At 45.3% G+C, this 24,340-nt stretch overlaps 1 protein-coding gene across 4 annotated transcripts in view; it reads left to right on the top strand.

The window, feature by feature from the left end:
* Positions 1-24,340, top strand: part of CACNA1E (calcium voltage-gated channel subunit alpha1 E) — a 497,518-nt gene that overhangs the window by 162,505 nt on the left and 310,673 nt on the right. For all 4 annotated transcript variants that reach the window (XM_043568526.1, XM_043568524.1, XM_043568525.1 and 1 more), the window contains exon 3: positions 18,959-19,225. In XM_043568526.1, coding sequence (XP_043424461.1) covers positions 18,959-19,225 — 267 coding nt within the window. The remainder of the gene's footprint in view (positions 1-18,958; positions 19,226-24,340) is intronic.

Here is a 24,340-nt window from a genome sequence, read left to right as displayed (position 1 = left end):
GTTTCTTCCTATGCTTAGCTCTATCTTAAAATCCCTCAAGAGAGTTAAAATTTTTTTCTCTACATTTTTATTACATATCTTTTATCATTAAATTTGTTTTTATATGCCATATAGTTTTGATGCTATTGCATGGTATCTTTTTATCATTGTATTTTCTGGTTCTTTGCTGTAGTTATAATAGAACTTGTATGTTTATATATTGATTTCATATCCAGCATCCTTGTAGAACTCTTCTGTTACTTTGAATTTTTCTTTCTGTTTGTTCTCTTTTATGTATATACAGCATTAACCGTGAATAATGACAGCTTTGTGGTTTCCTTAACAGTCTATATACCTTTTCTTTCCTTTTTTTTTCTCTTTGTTGATTACATGGACTAGTATTTCATGTACAGTATTGAATAGAAACAGTTTTTTTTAGTGTCCTGGTCACATACCTTCCTTCACTTGCTTAATTGCAAGTCTGTCCTTCTGAATAATACTTTACCTCTGATCACCCTTCCCACCTTACATGCCCTGTTGTCTAGTGGTATAGCTCTATCTTGTGTGTTTGTGTGTGTGTTCAAAATTAAACTATCTACCTAACCATCTATCTATCTAATCATTTATCTTTATTGTAGATTTGTCCTTAAATTTAGCATTATCTTTTGCTCATCATGCCATTTTCTTGCAAGCCATTCTTTTCTTCCATCTAAATTTCCTGCTTGAGGAATACTGTATAGTACTTTTCTCTTTTAAACCTGAGTAGTAAGCCTTTCATTTTTCTGAGAAAGTCTTTATTCTAGCCTCAATTTTGAGAAGTAATTTAGCTGAGTGTTTTTAATACTTGAAGGTATTATTCCATTTTTTTTTCTGGTCTCTGTTATTATAGCTGATAATCAAATTGCTGTTTCGTGTAGGTAATCTGTCTCTTTTCTCAGGGTGCTTTTAGGAATTTCTCTTCATAATTTTAGATCTTTTGATATTTCACTGGAATGTGTATAAGTTGGGTTTATTTTTGTTCATCCTGCTTAGAACTCATTGATGGATTTATATCTTTCATTAATACTGGAAAATTTATCCTTTGTCTTAAAATACTGTCTCTACTTTCTCTCCATTCTCTCCTTCTAGAACTTCCATGAGACATATTTCAGATTTTTCATTCTGTTCTCTCTGCCTCTTAACTTGATATTTTCCATCTCTTTATCTCTCTGGCTGTATTCTAGGGAGCTTTCTTCATATGTGTCTACCTGTTCACTAACACTCTCCTTAGCTGGGTCTAACCTAATAGTGAACTTGACTATTGCCTTTAATTTCAATAATTACATTTTTCATGACAAGAAATTATATTTGCCACTTAATATTTTTTCATTGTATCCTATTTCTTTCTTTATATACATTTTCTATTGTTTCGAGCTCTAGTGCTCTAATTCTCTTATTTATTGTACCAACTAACTTTTCCTTATAGTGAATTGTTTCCTTGCATGATTTAAAAGTTTTGATTGTAAGCTCATGTCTAGTGGTACTTGTGTTCCCTATGGAAATGCAGGAGAGTAAGAGTTGTGAGAGTAGCCTCATAGAATGGTTCGTTTGTTCTCTTACTTGATCGAGGGGAGTTACTAGGACTAATTTTTACATTTATTATTATTGGCTTCAGGGGTTCTGAATCCTCCTAAACATGTAGTGTGAATTCAGTCACCCATGTAACATGCAGTCTTGGGTTTTGATTTCTCAGAGTTTTGCTTTTCATTCACTCAGAGACAGGAGCTTCATCATTATCTCCTCTTGCTTGTACAGTTGATTTTTTTGCAGTTGATTGTTTAACTCAGGGTGTAGGCTTTCAAGGGTTCCTGCTTAACACAGAGTTTTATTTTCAAATTCTGTTCACATATGCTGTTAAGACCTCATCTCTTGCTCTTAAATGGGCATTAAATCCATCCATTAAGTCCTCAAGATTACCAGGACTAATCACTGCCCATGGGATAGCTGCAGTGTTGGTTCACATGCTTAGTTTTATGTTTTTTTGTTTCTTCCTGGGAGTTTCCTTTCATATTTTACAAGTTCACCAATATATATTTTAAAATATATTTTTGAAAATGCATTTATTTTTTAATTTTTTAAATGTTTTTATTTTATTTTTGAGAGAGAAAGAGCGCAAGTGGGGAAGGGGCAAAGAGAGAGGGAAACACAGAATCCAAAGCAGGTTCCAGACTCTGAGCTGTTGGCACAGAGCCTGATGTGGGGCTTGAACTCATGAACTGTAAGATCATGACCTGAGCTGAGGTCGAATGCTTAACCAACTGAGCCAACCAGGTGCCCCTGAACATGCATTTCTGTACTTTACCTAGTTTTCTAGAAATTTATAGCAAGTAGTTTCTCTTATTCTACCATTTTTCCAGTTCTAGAACCTTGAATGTCTTTTATAAAGAGAATACTCTAAAATAGGAGAACAGAAGATATTTCTTGGGGGATACACAAAGTCCTCCAGGACTTATAAGTGTGATATTCCTAATGGAGAGGTTAGTCAGAGTGCTGGGCTGAGCATAAGGGAAGGTTTGAGGAAGGAAGTTGGGGAGAAAGAGCAGCGCATTAACGGACAGTCATTTTCTGCCTCCCTCAGATGGTACACAGGTGCTTAGCTAAGCAATTCACTTAGGAAAGTGATAATTGATTAGTCTTTACCAGCAGCTCCTAAAAATAGCTTGCCGGAAGTGATTGAGACTTTTTAGGAAATGAAAGATCAGTATCTGGAAGCAGGGAGATGGCTTTCAAATTCTAGTGAAGACAAATTCTAGAAGCAAAGTGGGGCCACAGAGGGTGTTGGTGAAAGGAGAAGCTTTACAACTTAGAAGGGGAAGCAAATAGAAGGAGAAGCATGGGATGAGGGTGTAAAGAAAGGATTGAGTTGAAAACATGAGTGTAGTAGTTTTCCCTGAAGACAAAGCTGATTTGAGGGGGAGAACCTATTTTCAATGGGGGCCTTGTGACCACATTTCTTAGTATGCAAAGCATCAGGAAAAATGCTACTTGTCTGAGATCCATTTGCTAAGACTTAAGCAGATAATGTTGGGTTGTGATCACCCTTATATTTTTGCCCTGAGTTTTTCCTTCAGCCACTGCTAAGAATATGTCTTTTTTATATTGAGTTGTGGAACCCCATGTAGGGCTATGAGGCATTAGAAAACCAGAGGTCCTGTTCTGAGTTCACTCCAGCTCCCAAAGGTTGTGTCTTACTAAATATGAGGGATAGCAAAGAAGGCAGTGTGTGGTATGGCCAGAGCATTCCACTGGGAGTTACTGCATTCCTGGTCAGATTACTGATGAATTGCATGATCTAGAGCAACTCAATTAGTTATTCTGCACCAGTGGTCTCAACCTGGGGCATTTTTGTCCCCCCAAAGGACATTAGGAAATCTGGAAACATTTTTATTTATTTATTTTTATTTTTTTAATATAAAACTTATTGTCAAATTGGTTTCCATACAACACCCAGTGCTCATCCCAACAGGTGCCCTCCTCAATGCCCATCACCCACTTTCCCCTCCCTCCCACCCCCCATCAACCCTAAGTTTGTTCTCGGTTTTTAAGAGTCTCTTATGGTTTGCCTCCTTCCCTCTCCGTAACATTTTTTTTCCCTTCCCTTCCCCCGTGGTCTTCTGTTAAGTTTCTCAGGATCCACATAAGAGTGAAAACATATGGTATCTGTCTTTCTCTGTATGACTTATTTCACTTAGCATAACACTCTCCAGTTCCATCCATGTTGCTACAAAAGGCCATATTTCATTCTTTCTCATTGCCAAGTAGTATTCCATTGTATATATAAACCACAACTTCTTTATCCATTCATCAGTTGATGGACATTTAGGCTCTTTTCATAATATGGCTGTTGTTGAAAGTGCTGCTGTAAACATTGGGGTACAAGTGCCCCTATGCATCAGTACTCCTATATCCCTTGGGTAAATTCCTAGCAGTGCTATTGCTGGGTCATAGGGTAGATGTATTTTTAATTTTTTGAGGAACCTCCACAATGTTTTGGGCAGCTGCACTAGTTTGCATTCCCACCAACGGTCCAAGAAGGTTCCTGTTTCTCCACATCATGTCCAGCATCTATAGTCTCCTGATTTGTTCATTTTAGCTACCCTGACTGGCATGAGGTGATACGTCAGTGTGGTTTTGATTTGTATTTCCCTGATGAGGAGTGACGTTGAGCATTTTTTCATGTGCCTGTTGGCTATCTGGATCTCTTCTTTAGAGAAGTGTCTATTCATGTCTTTTGCCCATTTTTTCACTGGATTATTTGTTTTTCGGGTGTGGAGTTTGCTGAGTTCTTTATAGATTTTGGATACTAGCCCTTTGTCCGATATGTCATTTGCAAATATCTTTTCCCATTCTGTCGGTTGCCTTTTAGTTTTGTTGATTGTTTCCTTTGCAGTGCAGAAGCTTTTTATCTTGATGAGGTCCCAATAGTTCATTTTTGCTTTTAATTCCCTTGCCTTTGGAGATGTGTCAAGTAAGAAATTGCTGCGGCTGAGGTCAGAGAGGTTTTTTCCTGCTTCCTGGAAACATTTTTAATTGTCACGTTGGGGGTGCATCTGGCATCTAGTGGTAAGAGGCCGGGAATGCTGCTAAACATCCTGCAATACATAGGACGGCCCCCAACCACCTTTGCATAGAATGATCTGACTTAAAAATTTCAATAGTGCTGGGTCTGACAAACCCTGGTCTAGATGTCTTTTCTCATCTATAAAGTGGAGGGGTTAGAAGAGGAGGTTGATAATGTGTGTAGCTAGATTAGGTAAACACTATATTCAAATTACCTGTCTACCTGACACAGAATACTTCTGCCCACATCACATCCATAGAAATATGAATCAAATGAAATGAGTTAAAAAAACATCCCTCCCTTTTCTAGCAAACAACAAAATCTAAAACTCAAAATGCTATGAGCTTTTCAGGCTCATATTGACCACTGTGTTTGCTTCCATGCCCTAGGTCATTCATCTTAACATGTTACGTTTGCAGATTGCACTTATACCTGTGAGGTAAGGGTTGAGGGTCATCTTCCTTAAGCTGAACTGATTGTTTCTAGAACAGGTTTATCACTTCTAGATTTTCCCATACAAACTTCCCGGTATGGTGCAGGTCCTAAGATGTCCATGTCCTATTTGTATCCACTTGGCTTTGCATATAATTATCACTCATTCATGCATTCATTCCGTAAATATGCAGTTAGTACCCACAGTGTACAGGCATTGGTTGCTGTGGGGAACAGAAGGGTATGTATATAAAAGTCAAGCCCCTTACAGTGTAATGGGGGAGAAGAGACACATACACCACAGTATCTGATGCAGGGGGACATAAAGTGCCAGAGGTGCTCAGAGGAGAGACAGATCATGTTTGTTGTATGATCACAAAATGCTTCATGAAGGAGGTATAGTATGAACTGGGCTTTTAAGTCTGTCCTGTTTTTTAACAGGTGGATAGGAAAGGAGGAGAAGGAAGGGAGAAAGAATGAGAAATGAAATGCAGGAGGATTATTTCAAGGTGTGCTTGTGGAATGATAAGCAGTCCTGCTTCACTGGAGCAGGCAGTGAGCACTGCAGAGTGGTAGGAGATATTGCTGGGAGCACAGACAGGGTGGGGGCGGAACATTTTGTTCAGTCCTGGTCCTTAAAATAAGGACTTGGATTGGATGACATTTAAGTTTCCTTTTAACCCTAAGATTGTAAGATCTCATCATTCCGTCGTGATATTTGATAGGCATTAGAAACTCATTTATTTATCCAATAAATACATTTGTTTAGTGACCTCGTACCAGATGCTGTACTAGACACAGGCAATGCAACACTGAACATGCTTTTGAATTTTATTACACTGAAGGGTGGGACCAGGGTCAGAGTTGAGTTATGCAATGAACCTCTGAACCAGGTAGAATGTGGAGGAGAAGGAAGCCTCAGAAGGCTCTTTTCCTCCTCTGAGGAGGTTTAAAGTCCTGAGCCTGAGAGGTGGTGGTGCAAACAGAAAAGAAAGGAAGCTTATGAGCGTGGAATAAAGAACAAAGAGTGACAGGGCTTGGGGGATGGTTGCTGTGGGAAATGTGCAGGAGAAGAATCAAAGATGCACCTGAAGTTTTCTGCCTGAGTTAGGGGGAGTCTGTGATGTTGCAAACAAAATGAGAGACCTGGGAAGGAGCTGGTTTGGAGGGAAAGAGGATGAGTGTTTTTAAATCAGTGTATTGATTCATGGTGCCATCAGGTTATCCAGGTGGGGGAGCCCATTTGAGCAGTTGTAAATGTGCACCCGACTTTAAAAAGAATAGGGCTAAAGATAAAGATTTGGGCATCTTTTGGGTATTAGCTTTAGTTGCAGCCAGCCAGATGGATGAGATCACCGAGAGAGTGTATATACTTAGAGAAAAGGTAGGAAACAGGCTCTGAAGAATGCACACGTTTAGGAGATGGAAGAAGAAAAGGTGGAGAAGAAGATGAAGGGGCAGTTAGGGAGGTGGGATTAGAATATAGATGGAAATGCTCCTGAGGGGGAAGCAGGGAGGCAGAGAAGCCAATTCCTGCTGAGTCCCGGATGCAGCAGAATGTGTATACACCCTAATAGCCTCCAGGGAAACAGACTCTGGTTTTAAAAATCCCTTGGATGCATTTAGCTGTAAAAGTGTTGAGCCACCTGATCATTTTATCACTTCTGGGTGCCTCAGCCAGAGGGTGAGGAGGGAGAGGGAAAGGAGGAGGCTCTCCAGTGACTCATCCCTCGTGTGTGTTAAGAGTTTTGGTTAAAAGGTTTGCTGCAAGAGAAAGCTGCTTGACTTATTTTATAATAGGTTCCTGGAGCACTGTGGCAACAGTAGGAAGCTATAGCTTCTGCCCCTGAGAGGGATGCCACCGAAGGGAAGACATTTGGGGACTGTTTGTGATCGATTATGTTTGTGCCATCTTGGAGGGTCGAGTGGTGTGGCAGGGTTTGTAGGTCATTCAAAGCCTATGGTTTCCAGGTAAAGGGACTTTTCGTGTTGTAACTTTGGCTGTGGAGGAGGCTCTGTGCCCAGGGCTTGACCCTCACTGACTCCCGAGTGACTCTACACTTTTCTACCATGGTGTCTTGCAGCCATTCCTGTCTGGCCTCAGGGTTCAGGCCACACTCACTCCTGCAGCTTGTCTCTTGCAGTGAGGTGTAGTGGTGGGATGCAAACTCTGGCATCAGGCAGAACCAGGTTCCAGGTCTAGCTCTGCCACTTACTAGCTGTGTGATCTTAGTTTAGAGACTTGGTTTCTCTGATCTCAGTTGCCCCACCTGAAAAATGGTTGAAGCTAAACATAACCTACCTCCTAGGATTCTTGTGCAGAGCAAATGAGGTAACATGTACACAGTGCTTTCTTAGACCTTCCACAGATGTTACTTATTGTTGCTGCTTTGGAATTTTTTCTTTTTTCTGTTGAATTGTTTTCAGAATTCCTTTCCCTTTCTCCCAGTGTTTTCCACTTTTTTTTTTAAAGTACTATATTGAAGAAAATTGATACCTAACACCCATTAGCCAGCTTCTGTCTGGATCCCTATGGAGGGCCTTGAATGCTTTGATTGTTCAGATATAATTCTCTTTTGGAAATAGGGAGCTGTCTTTTGACATCACCTGTAATGCCTGGTGTCTGTCCCTGTAAATATAACAATGATACCACCTACAGTGGTGTGACAATGTAAGTTTACAAAGCATTTTCACACACCCAGTCTTAACAATCTTAGCATCATTTGGGAAGCTGGGTCTTTCACCCCATCAAGCTGGTGACTGTCTTCAGTTTTTAGATGCTCGCGCAGCCTGTGTGTGTGTGTGTGTATGTGTGTGCGTGTGCACGCGCATGAGTGCGCACGCATGCACACACGTGCAATCTTGAAGGATTGTTTCTTCTCTTTTAACACAAAAAGCTAAAGTTTCAAAGCAGGTGGGGTGTGGGTTAAACACTGTTCTAAATGGCAGGCCTGCTGTTCGTGGGGAGGGAAAGTGGCCTGAAAGTTTAAAAATAACCCGAACATTATAGACTCCTGTGAATTCTACAGCCCGGAGCACTGTGAGTCTGTGGGTGTCTTACCTGCTGGAGTGCAGGCAGGAAAACAACAAGTTGAGAGGCAGGAGGATTTAAATTTGCTGAATCCTTTAGTGGCACGCGTTGGCAGCAGAAGTTTTCATTAAAAAAATGAAAGCCATACCTAATAATCAGGATCGATATTCCTGAATGGTAGGAATAGTGCTACCCATGGATTTGTTGAACACCGAACACTGGCTAATATTTGGGGCTGCAGTAAAGCAGACCCTCCTTTCCTACTGCTGAACACCATCTCTCCATCTGTTCCTTACCTTCCTTACTGACCCCTCCAGAGTTTGTCTGATAGCGTTTCTGGGAAGCTGCCTAAGACTGACCCACCAGGGAGCTCAGGGGGTAGGGCATTTTGGGTAGAGTTGGCCATTCATTGAAAAAACAGGTAAATGGCATGTAAAACCATATTCGTCATGAGTAAATTGTACACAATAATATACCCTTTGGATTCTAAGAAGTTTTGAAGAGTGTAAACAGGTTTTGAAGTAAGACTTGGTTCCCCTTGGTGTGCCTGTGCTGCTCTGGGACATTGAAATGCAGAACCTCAGCAGCAGGTCTGGCTAATTACACCAGCACATTTTGGAATACGATGCACTTGGGCATCTGTTGTCCCAGTTGGTCTATCAATAGTCTCCTGAGATTTAGAGGGCAGGCATTACTGTTGTCATTTTTGCACATGTGGTAATAAGCCAAACAAAGATTGAGGTGCAAGTCTCCTGTCTTGTCTCACACTCATTACTTGCTTATGCTAAGACCCTTCAACACCTGCTGTAGTCTCTGGACATTTTCTTGCATCTTGGAATTGTAGGATGGTCATGAAATGAAGTGACTAGCCCATGTCTCTATTAATGGTATCAGTGAGAATCCTGCATTATGGTGGTTAAGAAAATGGATTTTGGAGTCAAATAGACCTAGGGTTGACCTTCTGCTATGTCCTTTACCACCCATCTGACCTTGAGGGAAATTATTTCATTTCTCTCAGTTTTGCTTTTCTTATCTATAAAATGCTTATTATAATAGTACATACCATACAGGATTATTCTGAGAAATAAGGAAAGCAAAGAGCTTAGTGTAGTGCCTTTTTATTAAATAATAAGTGTTTAATACCCATTATAATTAATATCATTAACCAAATTGCCTATACTCTTCTTTGTAATTATTCTTTATTTGTTTGATGCATGTCCATTTTTCTCTTGGATTTTTATAGTCTTGGAATTTGCACTATGAAATCAGGATCTATTAGAGAATAGAGATTATTTTAACAAAGAAAAACTAGCATAATAGGAAACTTTGGGTTATTATATTAATAATACTTGACCACTTCACATCCAGCAGAAGTTTTTTGAAGAATGTGACTAAGGGATCGAGTGATTATGTGAAAAAAACAAGAAAAGTCTCTAAGGGAGAAGACTGTAGTATGAGCACATCCGTGTGTGTGTTGGGGTTGGTTTGTTAAGGGTCTTAGGAGTATTTCAGAAATTCTCCCTTTTGATTGAGAGTTACATTTTCATCTTTCCCATTTTTAAATGGCTCATTAGGAATATTTAAAAATCTTCAAAAGAACTTGTGATTCTTCCCATTTAAATATAATGGGTTACATTTATGTATAGGTCTGTCTGATAGCTCCCAACAGCATAGGAAGATCAGTTTATATATTTATACAGTTGGCTGGCAGAATGAGATCAGACCAGAATGGAATGTGTGTCTTTGCATATAGGCAAAAGTGTGTGTGTCTCTTCCACATATAATTCTTCATAAGGGACAGAGGTCTGATGATAACATTTGCCTTTTTGTAGAGAGAAGAGATAGAACTAGTTTAAGATGATGATTGATTTCGAAGCAGAATTTTATTCTTCTGTGTTTTGTATTCTGTGGAAAGAGACCTGAAAATGTTCTTTATATGAGGGTCTGAATGTCTTTTTAAAATACGTGATTCCCTAAATCTTATTTCAACCATATTTTTAAAGAGCGGCAGATAATCCTCATATGAAAATGAACCCTATAATTTGATGATTGATCAAATGAGGGTGAGGCTGTTATTGTGCTGGAAAAGTTCCTGAGTTAGAATATCTGATCTCCTACAGGAGAGGTAGGCATCCTTTCATGCTGTAAGGGGGAGGATGAACACTAAACCCAGGATGAACAGCTGGAAACAGCTGACAACAGAGCAGAGATTCAGTCTAGTCTAGCTAGACTAGCAGGTTCACAGTCTAGTCAGAGCTAGACTGTGTTAGGGGAAGGGCAGCCCCTCAGACAGGCACCAGCTAACCAGCTGATGCTAAGATCTTTTTCACCAAAAAGAGTTGCAGGAGACTCAATGATTCATTCATTGACGATGTATTTAATAAAGGCCTGCTATGAGTATAACGTAATGCAGGCACTCTAGGTAATAAAATGAAGGGGAAGATATGTCCTTTGTACTTGAGAAGCTTATACCATAGTGAAGAAGACAAGGCACACATAATTGAAAAATTAAATAGGAATTTAGTGGTGAAGTTATACCCATGACAACAATGACAGTTATTAAACAGGTACTATATGAATGACACAGAAGTTCTGTGAATTTAGAGGAGGTAGAGATCACAGATAGAGTTGGAGAGGTTACGGAAGGCTTCATGGAAGAGGCAGAATTGAACTGAACCATACTTTCAAGGACACCTAGGAGTTAGAGAAGCAGAAAAGATGAAAGATGTTCTTGGGTCAGTCTGAAGCAGGTGCTCTGAGCAAGAGTTTTGAGGCAGAAGTGGGCATGACATGTTATAGCTATGTTGATACTATGGCACATGGGGAGATGGTGTTAGAAAGGTAGGTTGAATTCATATTTTCTTGAGTTGTCAGGCTTAGGAGTTTGGCCATTTTTTAGGCAGGAAGGAACCACAGAAGTTAAGCGATTGACAGGGAGAATGACGTCACCCCAGTAGAAACTGGAATTTTTGGAGGGGAGCTTGCTTTGAAGGAATTACAATGAATTCACTTTTTAACACATTGAGTTTGAGATGACAAAGGACAGTCCGTGTAGAGATACTCATTCCTTAGTTGGGCATTTGGATCTGGAAAGAAGGTGGAAAGGTAAGGATGAGACTAGATGTGGAAGCAGAGGGGATAGTAGAAAGTGTGAGTAAGGATATGACCCTGAAAGGAAAGATGTCAGAGAAGATGCAGGGGTTGAGAACAGCCCCTTGGGGGTACTCCCACAATAAAGAGAGGAATAAAAGGAGCAAAAGAAGGAAACAGATATTGAGAAACTGGGAGGTGGGGTGCTAAGATAGGGGAACTCTGAGAAGTAGGGGCAGTCAGTGGTGCCAGATGCTACAGAGGAGTCAAGGGGGGGGGGAATGGGGGAAACAGGACCACAGGAGGTCAGTGGGGGTCTCAGTGCAGTTTCAGGGGAGTGGAAGGGGCAGAACCAGCACATGGCCTGCCCAGGTGCACATTTCAAAACTGGCCTTAAGTCCATATCATATGGGAATGCCTTATTCACTCTGATTATTTTATACCAGGTGGGTGTAACCAGCTGCTCAGCGTAGGAGAGAGTGGGAGAGAAAGGGTGTGGTGATGGACAGGTGGTGGCTTAATCTGCTGATGATTCCAACCCAAAGAGTCCTGTAAGAGGCAAGACTGGTGGGTGTGGTAGAAATGAGTTCCCTTCTCTGGGCCTTTAAGGTCCTCTAGGCTCTGTTCAGCTGTGAGCTGCTTTTCCTGCTAATCGGGACACTGTCTTCAAGAGTGAAGTGTGGGGAATGGATTAAGATCAGCAAGTTCAGGTTATAACTCAGGTACCTTCTCGTCCTGGGCACTGCCTCCTTTGCTCTAGCACCTGACATCATGCCTGACACATGGAAGGTGCTCATTTTATGTTTGCTGAATGAATGAATCAGACTAAACCCACCCAGGCTGAGCAAGCTTTGCAATGTGTGGGCTGTGTTTTGTTTTCTGAGTCAAGAGGCCAAGGGGGCGGATGGATGGGCGTGCTTCCGTCGGTTGTTCTCGCCCTTAGATACTGAAGCATCCTCCGCTCACCCCTACCAGTCAGAGCTAGAGCTCTGCAGAGTCCTCCTGCTGCACTTTGCCTTGACCAGGAAGCAAGGCTGGACCCTGAGGATAGGTGCTGAGGTGAAGTAATGGGGCAGGGATCCTTTGACATCTGGGAATAAACATTGAAGCTCCAAAGGGACCTTCTCAGTAAGGGTTAATGTTTGTTTGATTGAATATATTTGACTTTTGTTCAGATTGAAAAGTCAGCTCGTCTTAGGGAAAAGAAAGGATCGAAGTGGTAATAGATTTTTTGTGATCCTAGTTACACTGAAACACAGTAAACATGCTGACTGGTTAATTAGTCCCGTGCATCTAGCATTCGCTCCACAGCCTGGGCATTCATGTTCCATGCTGCTGTTCCATGTTGCTGTTCCATGCTGCTTCTCCCCACCTCCGGTGCCATCTCTTTCAAAGGGATCTCCCTAGTTCTTCCCTTTTCCTGGCTGCTCCCAGCTGGAGGGGATGTCTCCCTTCTCTGTTCTCCCCCTCATGGGGTACACTATTATGGTGCACACTACATTCTGCTTTGTATCAGAGCCCTTCATGGGTATGTTTCACCCTTCCTCTCTCTAAAAATGTAAGCTGTCAGAGGCTGTGACTATGTCTGATTTATCCTTGAACCTCAGAATTCCTGAGAAAAATGCCTGGCACATGAGAATGCTTTCATGAGTATTCATTAAGGGGACTTATGTATTAATGAATAAGTAAATTAATGAATACCTCTCCCAGGTACCAAGGCCTTTGGGCTCTTTGGACTCCGATCTCTAATGTTTTTCTTTCTTTTCTCTTTTTCTCCATTTGTCCTTCTGACCAAGTCTCAGACACTTCTATTTCTCTGCCCCTCCGTCCACCCCATACACACCAAAGTCATCTCTAACCTGCACTTCTGAAATCTGCTTTCGGAAACGAAAGCTGCCAGATATGTGGTTTGCTATGTGTTACTGTGGTCACAGCTACCATTGATGAAATGTATTTAACAAACACATATATAGCGCTTGTGTGCCAGGTAGGTAGTGTTCTAAGAGCTTTACACATACTAACTAACTTCATCTTCATAACGGTCCTGAGACAGGTGGCATGCTTTCCTCAAATTTAACCCTTTGGGAGGCTTTCTGGCTCAGGGTCATGCTTCACCTTACAAGATCAGGCCTGTGATGGACTCTGAAGCAAGGAAACCATTATTTTGACATGCAGAATGTTAATAGTGGCCACCGATTGTGAAGAGTCCTGACCTTATTATCAGGAGATCCAACTCTGCTATTTCCTAGCTCTGTGCACTTGAACAAATACCTGACCCTTTGGGCCGCAGATAACAGAATGTGCCTTACAGTCCTGCAGCAAAGATGCAGTGAGATGACATTATCACAGTTGGCACTCAGGAAATATTGAGTTGTCATAAATGAATGGTTTTAAAAACATTTTTAAGCAAAATTTGCACATCTATAGTTAGCTGGTGGAGTGTTAGAGCTGTGGAGTTTCTCAAGCATGGGTTTGAGAAATGCTGCTTCTAGGGATGGACATTACATAAGGATGTAAAGTTATGTTTTCACCCAAGTGAGGGCTGTAAGGTATTGTGGAAGCCACCAGATTCCCAAGATGTCTGCATTGCCATAATGCTCCTCTGCTCTGCAATGAATTTGCACATGGTCTCCTGCCAACTTTTTTCTTAAGAACCCACTCCCAAATCCTCTCTGCATTATGTTCCTTAGAGCACTGCTTTGCATAAGAGTCTATTTCTTGGAAAAGCTCAACAGGGGGAAAAATAGAACAAAAGGGGCTCTGATAGCTTAAGCATAAGTTATCTGAGTGTAATAGTTGGAGGGGCAGGTTTGGGGGTGGGGTATGAGGAAGCCGGGCTGGTGGGAGGTACACACACATTTTGGATGAGGTTAGATTTACAGACTCCGCAGTGACGGGCTAAAATCTCATTCGAAGATGGCCCAAGGCCTGACAGATCTGGGAAGAGCTTTATGAATGAGGGGAATAGGCTAAGTGCCTCTCCAATCGCGATGCTCATTCTATCCATCTTAGTACAACCTCCCATGGCCTTCCTGGTCTGCGGGAGTGCAGCCAACTGGTTTCATTCCTTTTCCAAAGGTAACTGGAGGGATCCTCTACCAGTAGCCTTCCCTCCTGCTTGCATTTTGGATGGTACACTGGAATTGAGGGGCTACAGGGTGAAAGCTTTGAGATTAAACCATCTATATGGGGTTAATAATCTAGGGAAGTTTTTCACTTGCTTCCTCAGACCCTGTTGGGTTTCTAGTTTGCAGGTGACTGCTTGCCGAAAAACATGCAGGTGGAAAAACATTTGCTTGCACCATCTTAACTGTGTGCGTGTTGTCCATATGTGTGCATGTACACATGTGCATGTGCATGCAGTGTGTCGACTTTGTGCCCAGTGTGTGTGACTGTACTTTCTATATACTGTGAGATGGGCTGGTTGTATTATAGTGAATTTTGTGGCTTGGACCTCAGCAAAGTCCCATATGGGAGTAGAGGGCTGGTGACAAGAGGTAACTTCTTTAGGCATTACCCAGGCTCTGGAATATCTGCGGGTGCTGGGCTGCCAAGTACCTGAGCTCACAGTGATGTGCTCACAAGTGACCAGTAGATGGTGCTGTAACAACAGGGAACTATGGCCTCTGTTCCTCATGGGCTGGAAAGCGATTTTAGGAAACCGGTTTCTAATCAGTTATGACCAAATGCTGATTTTCTGCATTTCCATATGTGGGTCTTTAATACATTGGAAAGAGGGACACTGTAAGGAGAATTCCCACCAAGTTTCCTTATGAAGAGCATCATGGCAATGACCTGTTTTTTTCTAAGTATCCTCCTGGATCTTGAGGGCAATAGATGTGTTTAGTTTAGCATCTTCCCAGCATGGTCCCAGGAACGTGTGGCCACTGATCAAATCCAAATTGAGGATGGCAAGCATAGAATCCCCATGGGCTTAGTGTGAGTGTAGAGTTTCTTCTCTTGACAGTGAAAAATTTGGAATTACACTCTTACCATCCACAAGAGATTAGACTGGGTGTTAGAAAGAGCCATAAAGTGCAAGTCAGAAGATCTGTTAGAAGCCCAGGGAAAATTACTTAATGTTTCTGAAACTGCTAATTTGTCCACCAAATCAGGGTCATAATACATGGGTTAGCGGGCTGATCTCAGAGATTTGTTGTGAGGTTTCTGTAAGCTGAAAACTATTAAACACACATAAAATGTAATTCGGCCATTAAAATTCTAGCCCTCTGGGGGCTGGAAGAATGGGGGCATTAGAGAGTCACAGATCTCAAAGGTCTGAAGAGCTGTGACTGTAGGGTGGGGGATGGTAGATGTGGTGAAATATGAGTATATGCCTCCCTCTCAGCATTACTGCCCTCGTACCAAGTCCATTACCAAAGACTTTTATACCATCATGCTTGCCTCTTTCCTCTTGGGCTGCACCCTCCAGGAATTCCCCATTTATAACCTCGCTACAGAGGAGCTTGTACTCGCTGGGATAATCTACATTATCCCCAACACATGTGCTTGTGACTGCTGTCTCAGAATGCAAGGAAGGCAGGCCTCAATTCCACTGGGGCTACACATCTCCAAGTCTAATATCCTGTCTTGGGGATCCTAGGTCTCTAAAGAATTACAGCAGCCACAGAGAACACAGAACATTGTAGAGAGAGGAAGCAGAATTAGTACTGCCTCTCTGCTGAGTGGGTGACATTGAAGACCCAAGTCTGGGTGTTCCAGATCTTCCAGGAACCTCTTCCAGGAGGTAAAGCTCAGAGAACCCTGCTTCCTCTGAGCATTAACAAATGGGCACACCACCCTGAAGCCTGCTAAGGCCCAGACACAGAGGACAGGGGTGAAGTCGTACTCTGAGAATGAGGTCTTTCAGGGACTCTGGTCGGTAAGGTTATAGAATCTAATTTAATCCAGGAAGAGGACACGTTTTTGGGGGTCATCATTTATTTTGTTCATTATTATGTCCTCAGTGCCAACAGTGTCTGGTGCTCAAAAATATTTATCAGATGATTGATTTGAATGAATTTTGTACTATGGATTATGGTTCTGCCTGAAAGCACGGGTTTGCTCACTTCTGAAAGCCCTTTCTAATCTACACAGTTTGCAGGGTTACTGAGACGACCACTTGTGACCATTGTGAGTGACGAACAGGGACCTCATGGTTCATAGCATCATCTTCCTTTTTACTTCTGACTAGGTATCTGACTGAAAAGGACCCTCCAATTAAGGTAGGTAGAATGACAGAGTAAGGCAGTAATGTGAAATCAAAATAATAATTAGAGCTGACACACCTTGTGTAGTAATTTGGCCTGAAACAGGCTACCCTGAATCAAAAGGTCAACCTGCCATCCCAAAGGCAGCAGTGACATCATTCCTTTGGGTTTCCAGTACCCAGAGAATTTCCCTTCACACATGTTCTCATATGTTCTCACACAGTAGACCTTGCATCAGTGCTCACGTGGCCTTGCCCACAGACACATACACATAGGAACACACGTGCCTCTCACTCAGATGTCCCTTCCCTTCCCCTCAGTTAATCTCACACACAGGGACACACTGCCTTTCAGACACATGAAGCTGCATTCACCCAACCTCTTGGCCTTGGTCAGACTCTGTTTCTTTCCTCAGCCACCCGCCCCTTCCTTTTCTCTAACATTGCTCATGTGGGGAGGATTTGGATAGAGCTGTGTGTGAGGCTGAGATTGGAAAAAAGCAGAGGCAAGTGTGTTCCACCTACTGGAGACATGGGAGGGGGCAGCTGGTACCTGTGTTCCGTTCAAACCACTGAGTCACCTGTGGACAAGGGCGTGGTTGCTAAGCCCTCTTTCTCAGGGCCTTGGAGTCCACCTTTCCCACTTAACGCAGCTCAGATACTAATTGATTTTTTCTTCATTAACAGGGTGGGTTTGAGGAAGTCAGTGGACCGGACTTACGAGTAAAAGGGGTGGGTGGGAGGATCTCCTGATAAGACTTTGAGAAGGGTAGTGTTAGCCCCAAACTACCATCGCCGGCCCCAGTATCTGGGCCACTCTTCCAGAAATGGATGCGCAGGGCTCCTCCGGAGCTGAACCCAAGAAGCCGCCCCAGATCGCATTTGCCTAGGGAGGGCAGAAGCTCCCCCGGGGAGCTGGCACCAACAGCAGGGTGCGGAGCCCCCAGTGGTCCCAGCGTGCCTCACGGGGCCTGCGGGTTGCTAAGTGGGGAGACAGGGAGAGGGTGCTGCCTTCTCCGCGGAAATCCCTGGGCAGCGTTCCTTGGAGACTGGGAGGTGTGGAGAAGCAGCGACCGGGCCCTGGAGCGCGGCGCGCACGGCGCAAAGGCTTCGACTACCCGCCTGGGCGGGCACTGCGTGGGGCACAGCACCGGCCGGCGCCTCGGCGGGGACGGAAGGCGCGAGTGCGTGCGCGCGTGCGTGTGCGCCCCCGCCGGGCCTGGGCTCGGCTCTCTTGCGGGGACCGTGCCGCGCCGCCAGCTGCGCCTGCCTGTCTCCTCTGGCGTTACTTGCGGGAGAGGCGACTCTTCCTGGACCTCTGCGGAGGTGGCCCGCTACCTTCTGGCTAAATAAATCTATGAGCCAAACCAACCTCACTTCCCAGGCCCCTGCAGCTGCGGTCGGCCGGGGTCCTTCCGGCTCCATCCCCGCCCCTCCTGTCCTCACCGGCCCCGCCCCCGCCTCTCCAGGCGCTCCAACGCGCGCCTCGCTGCGCCTCTGCGCTCCGCTCGCCCTCCCTCCCCCACCCCCCCCAACTCCTCGCCTTCTCCTTTCCTTCCCCACCTCTCCTCTGCTTCCCGGAGTGGGGCTGTCGGTGGCAGAAGACGCCGAGCCGTTCGGCAGGAAGTTCGGTCCTTGGACAACTCCCGTGCCAGGCCACGGCTAGGCTCGCCTGCAACCTGTTCCTCCCTCGCCCAAGTGCTCGCCGCCCGCCCGCTCCCGCCCTCGCCCCGGCGCAGCCGCGGATCGCTGTTGCATGCTGATCCGGGGAGGCGGCGGCGACGGCGGCGGCGGCGAGCGCTCCGGCAGGATGCTGGCACTCGGGCTCCGCTGCTCTCCGGAGGCTGCTCAACTTCTATCCCAAGCGCAGGAGCTTTGAAGTCGTTTGTCCCTCTCCGGTTGGATTGACTTCTTCTTTTGATATTTTGGGCGTTGCGGTTTGCGCAGGAACCTCAGTATCGCTCCCCCCTCCCTCTCTGTCAACCTTTGGATGCGTCTGTGCTGGCAGATTTAAAGACCCAAGTCTTGGCTGTGGAATTTCTTAGATGGACTTGCCGGGGCTGGCGTTATAAAGCATGTCACCATAACCCCGTCCTTGCCTTTTTCTTTTTTTTTTTAAGTTCTTTTGTTTTCATTTTTCCCTTCCTCCCCAACCCCCACCCCCAATAAATCACCAAACTGTTACCTAGCGGGCCGGTGCCTGCCTCTCTTCCAGAACTAGGTGGTGCGTCTGCCAGAAGAGGAGCTATGTTTGAAGAGCAGCCTACTCCACCCCTCTCTTCTTCAGTCCCCGAATGCCACCACACACTGGCATTTTGAAAAAAAAAAATTGCCTCCAGAAACTGAGCACCCCCAAGCCCTCCCCCCGTTTTTTTTTTTTTTTTTTTCCTCCTTGAGGAATGGAGCTTCGCAGAGGTTGCATTTAGATTCAACAGTTCAGAGCAGCGGGGCTGCTGCTGCCGCCGCCTCTCTCAAGAGCTCGCGAGGCTCCCCGGAGGCGGTGGTCCCCGTGCTCGTCTGGATGCGGCTCTGAGTCTCCGTGTCTCTCTGCTTGTTGCTGTGTGCGGGTGTCCGGCCGCGATCACCTTTGTGTGTCTTCTGTCTGTTTAAACTTCAGGATGGCTCGCTTCGGGGAGGCGGTGGTCGGCAGGCCGGGGTCGGGCGATGGAGACTCGGACCAGAGCAGGAACCGGCAAGGAACCCCGGTGCCGGCCTCGGGGCCAGCGGCCGCCTACAAGCAGTCGAAAGCGCAGAGGGCGCGGACTATGGCTTTGTACAACCCCATTCCCGTCCGGCAGAACTGTTTCACCGTCAACAGATCCCTGTTCATCTTCGGAGAAGATAATATTGTCAGGAAATACGCCAAGAAGCTCATCGATTGGCCATATCCTTTCTTGCCCACCATAACTCCCCTCTCTCCCTTTGCATTTCTTCCGGTAAGGGGGGAAATCTAGCATGGAATTTATCCCCCATCCCCTTCCTGGTGCCAATTTGCCCCTTTGCTGGAGTGCACTCTACTTCGGTGCACCTGAGGGGCAAGCTTGGTGTCTGTAGAGACCAGTGTGGGCACTAGTGCTTTTCAAGGTAAGACTTGGTTTTTGATTTTTCCTATGTGGAAATCTCTGGTGGCCCTGGGTGCATGGTGTTGCTGTGTCTGCCCCTTTCTGGGCTGGGCTTTGTCTGATTTTCAGGCCCCCTCAGGCCCTTCACATAGAATGGATTGCCCCAAATCTCAGGGTTTTCTTTCATACTCACTCCCCTTTCCTCCCTCAAAGACACCCCCTCTGTCTGCATCCCCACCCTCTGGAAAGACACCTGCACTGTCTGCTTGTGGGGAAGTCAAGGCTCCCTGAGGGGATTTATCAGTTCAGAAGCTTCAAGAGTCTGGGCCAAAACCCTGTAGACAAATAGACAAATGGACAAATAAAACAGCCATTTGGCTGGGGATTCAGCTAACTCTGGGGACTGAGTTTAAGTTCCACTGAGAGTGGAGTGAATGAATGTGTCAGCAGAGGCAATCTAATGATACAGCCCAGACAGCTCAGAGTGGAGTTTTCTTTTCAGCCAAAGAACAGCTCATCGGAGTCCATCCTTTTCTTAGTCCTGGGTTGGGTACTCCTGCCTCTGAATGTTTGACTCAGCTGAGTGCTCTCCTTGTGCCCAAGATTCAGGTTGATCTGCTGAGCTTGAATTCATCAGCTGTGCCCAGAGATGTGCAAGCTGTCTGTCTCTCCCTACCTCCAAAGGAACTGCTCTCCACAAAGAGCTGGTGGGGGTGTCTCTGATGGTGGCAGTTTCAGGGTGAACAGGCATAGAAGGAGCTTCTTTGCAGGTTTAATCAAGTGCACCAAATACAGGCTGCTGATTAGGCATCTCACCGCCTTGTTCTTCACTAAGAATTTGGGCACCTGGCAAGGTCTTTAGGAATTGGGGTTGGTGGGGAGGGTGCTTAGTAGGAAGCAAGCCAGTGGCATGGCTTTAAATAGGGGAGTAGGTTTGGAGACATGGGACTTTGATGCTTGTGGAAAGAAATTTCTTGGGAAGGATGTACCTGCAGAGGAGGCCCCTAGTCGTCTTCTCTAGCCTCCTCTCTCCCCACCCCCACCCTCCAGGTGTGCAGCAGTGAGACAGCTGGAGCTGCATTGGGTCTCTAGTATCAGTGAGGCACGTGGCTCGCTTCCTCCAGGGCCTGGGCATCTCCCTACTACCCCCACCCCAGTCTCTGGCCTTCCCCTCCTTCTTCCCTAGTTCTCTGCCTCAGCAGCACTGCGATTGGCTGGCGCATGGTGCTTCTAGGCAGCACCCCTCATTAGAAACGAAGGAGCATCTCGAAGCAGATATTCTTCCTGCTGCTGCTCAAATCCTCCCACAACCACCCCTGGCTGGGCTTCCTCTCTCCTCCTCTCTGTGCTCCCCTCCTCCTCCCACCCCCACAGAGTGCTTCGGGGCCATTCCGTGCTGAGTTAAACGTATCTAGGGGTGGGGATACTGGGGAGGAGGAAGGGTCCTGTCCCTGCAGTCCCGCCTGCCCGGTGCGCAGCACAAAGCGGACAGATCTCATTGTGTTGCGTGCTGCGGCAGCAAACACTCCTCTAGTCAGGTTTCTACGGATTCCTCCCGCGGGGCTCCGTTCCCCTGTCCGCCTCTACAGTTCTCTAAAATTCCCCACACTCCAGGTGCTGCTTTACTGTGCCCCTCTCTTAGGGTCGTGTTTACCGAGGCGCCCCTAGGTTTCCTGGCGGTAGACAAAGCCGCCCATCCACCCCGCGGGTGGCAAAGGGTGCCAGCAGCCATCGTTGGCACCTAGGACAGCGCTACCGAAACTCCCCAGGCGTGCGCCCGGCAGTGGGGTCAGCCCGGTTCAGCACCTCGGGCACTTCCGGCTGGGCCCAGACTGGGGCTGGGGGGGGGGGGGGGGGGGACGGGGGTTGGGAAATGAAGCACGGGGTCCATACTACGCGGTTGGCGCTTTTCACGTTTTCTCTTCCGCTGCAAAGACACCGCCTTTCTGCCAGGCGTGAGCGCAAGGTGCGACAGTGGTTTTTACTCCGCCCTTTCCTTGTCTTTGGCCAGGATGGACCAAAGAGAGTCAAAGGAGAGAATGGGGAGTTGATTTCAGCATCTTACTCTGCCTTGGCCCAGAGCCTGGTCCCAGTGGCCTTTTCTGTCCCCATAGCTGGAAGTTTCTCAGTGGTTCTTCAGCGTGTAGGCTGTTGTAACAGTGTTCAGAGAACATCTGCTAAGGTGTGTAGAGAAGCCTGGTTGGAAAATTTAAAATACACCATGTTTGCTTTTTTTCCCCCTCCTGGCTGTACAGCGAGACTGTCTAATATATATTCCCTCTGGTGGTGACCGTGTGGAAACATTGCGCTTCTTTGGGTTCTGCGTTTTCTCCAGTACTGCATCTGAGATGCTTGTCTCGCTTTCCTTCCTACCTGGACACCCAGCTTCCTGAAATCGCCCCCTTTTTCTTACTGGGTGGCACTGTGAGCCGTGGTTAACCAGTAAAACTTTGGAGCCAGGCTGTCTGCATTCAAATTCCCCGTTCCTTCACCAGCTCTGTGACCTTGAAAAGTTACTTCATTACTTCGTGACTCAGTTTCCCTATCTGTAAAATGAGGGTGATAATAATGAGTTACCGGGAGAACTAAATGAGGTAGTAAAGGTCCAGTTTGTAGAACATTGCCTAATTACCCAGTAAACACCAGCTGTTATTTTAATGGGGTCCTTCAGAAATTTCAGCATCCCTGAAGAGAGGGGTCTCAGTTCTAAATGAAGCGTGCCTTCTAGATTTTGCTTCTCAAAAAGAGCAAAGAGCCAACAACCAAATCATCTGGGGGCCTGTTCCTGTTAAAAATTCAGGACCTTGAGCCCCACCTCAGATTTACTGAATCAGAATCTGCATTTTAATAAAATCCCCAGGTGGTTAGTACACACATTAAAGTCTGGGAAGTACTTCTTTACTGTTTGTAAGGGCCAGATTTTTGGAAAAAAGAAAGATTGTTCAGAAAATGTGTTAAGACCTCCTGCTTTGAACTGACATAGGAACATGTAACATGCTTGAGGACTTTGATTATTTGTGCACTATGTCTCTGAGACCTACACATCTTTTATGGGCTGCAGAAAGTCACCGTGGGTCTAGGAGGGAAGGAACACTTCTGTGTGCTGTGTTAGCCTCTCTTCATGCTGCCTATTACTCGTCTTTAACAAATTGGCCTGAAAAGATCAGTTAAGTGAAAGGAATTATTTAATTTATACTTGTAGCATTCTCTGGCTTGCGTGGGTGGGTGGGGTAATCTTTTCCAGTTATTTAATAGGGGAAGTCTAGTTCTTATGGAAAGAAATGCCCACAATAACCCTGATTTGGCATGAAAGATGGTGGTAAGTTACAGCCCACTCTGAATGTGTTTCATTTTTCTTGGAAGCTACATCTGCATAGGGAGATAATTTTATTTTCTTATGGCACTCTTTTCTGCAGTGGAGACCGTAACCTTTTTGAAAATGCTAATCTGATTTAAAATGTGATATTACATTCTATATGATTCTTCCATTTATTTCTTGCTCATCTAATAGATGTAACAAAAGGATTTTCTTTTCCTCACGGAATTGGCTGCTCCGAGCGTCATCCCACATTCACTGCCATATGCTAACCAGCTCTAACCCTTCCATTCCCAGACCCAGTTATTCTATGGACACATACAATGTCTCCCTCATGGTTTGTGAGATGCCCCACACTTGTTCGTACTTTTTTAGGTCAGAGGATGAGAGGAGGAAATATATCTGACTTGGGGACTCTGTGCCATTGACGGGCAGTGGGAGATTTCCTCCCCACTGATGATGTGGGTCATCTCAGCAGGGGAACACATGTTTCATGCAGAAATGTACAGGGCCTAAAGTAGGAAGATCAAATGTGTTTGCAGCCGCTGAGATGTTGAAGCTCATTATAATGAACTTGTAGATATTCATCCATGATTTCTTGTTGCAGAGAATTTCATTGTAGTCTAAAAAGACTCTGGCTCTGGGTCAGAGGTTATGTGCTTTATTATGGTAAATTTCCCATTGAAAAATGTGCATTTATTTTGGAGGATTTTGGTGAGGATTACTAAAAGCTTTAGTGCCCACATCTCCCATTTTGACATAAACTTTTCTGCTGTTCTGGTTGTCTATAAATATACAGCACCTTGCAGGATAGTAGACTGTAATCTTGGCAAGAATTTCAGGTTTGATGTAACGCTAATGGATCATGAGTCAGAGTGCCTTGATTAGGGCAGAGGGTGGCAGCTAACAAGGACAGAGTCTGTAATTATATCCTATGATCACATAATGCAGAAGGGTTTCGCATCTTCTGTGTACCTGGGCACAGATGCAGACAGTGAAGCAGACAGTGACTGTCACTGGCCCTGCGGCTGCTAGAGAAAGGTCTTCATTTCCTCTGGAAACCAGGCTATGCCTTGTCGTGGGGACCAGTTGCCATTGGGATGCAGCCTGGAAAGCGAGCTGGAGCGAAGGAGTTTGACAGAAATGAAATGACGGGAGGCTGGAGATGAAAATATCTTGGACGCGATAGTTTTGTCTGTTGGCTTGCATGTCACCATGTCTCCTCTTCCCTCCACTTGCTTTCCCTGTAACAGGCGGGATGCACACTATGAATTAAAGGAGGAGGAGGGAAATAATGAGCACAGGTCTTTTTTGTCTTCTGAAAGATTCAGACTTTGGAGTTTATTAGCTCCATCCGGAATTGCTGATCTCTTTTTAGCTGCTGCTGTATAAAATGTAGGGTTCCCCCCCCCCAATCTCTTCAGCTTCCCCCCTCTTCATAGGAACATCTGCTTTCCTCCTATCTTCATGTTCTTAGTTAAAATAAAACGGAGTCAAGATTCGCTAAGCTGTCAGAACTCCTGCAAACCCTTGACTCCTTGGTTTTCACCAGCAGCCCAGCAGCCCAGCAGCCTCCCTTTTGTCGTTCGCAAGGCTGCACAGGAAGCTGCGGGTCTCCAAA

The sequence above is a fragment of the Prionailurus bengalensis genome, chromosome E4 (genome assembly GCF_016509475.1).
Source record: "Prionailurus bengalensis isolate Pbe53 chromosome E4, Fcat_Pben_1.1_paternal_pri, whole genome shotgun sequence".
Taxonomy (NCBI): domain Eukaryota; kingdom Metazoa; phylum Chordata; class Mammalia; order Carnivora; family Felidae; genus Prionailurus; species Prionailurus bengalensis.
This window is presented reverse-complemented; position numbering and strand designations above follow the sequence as displayed.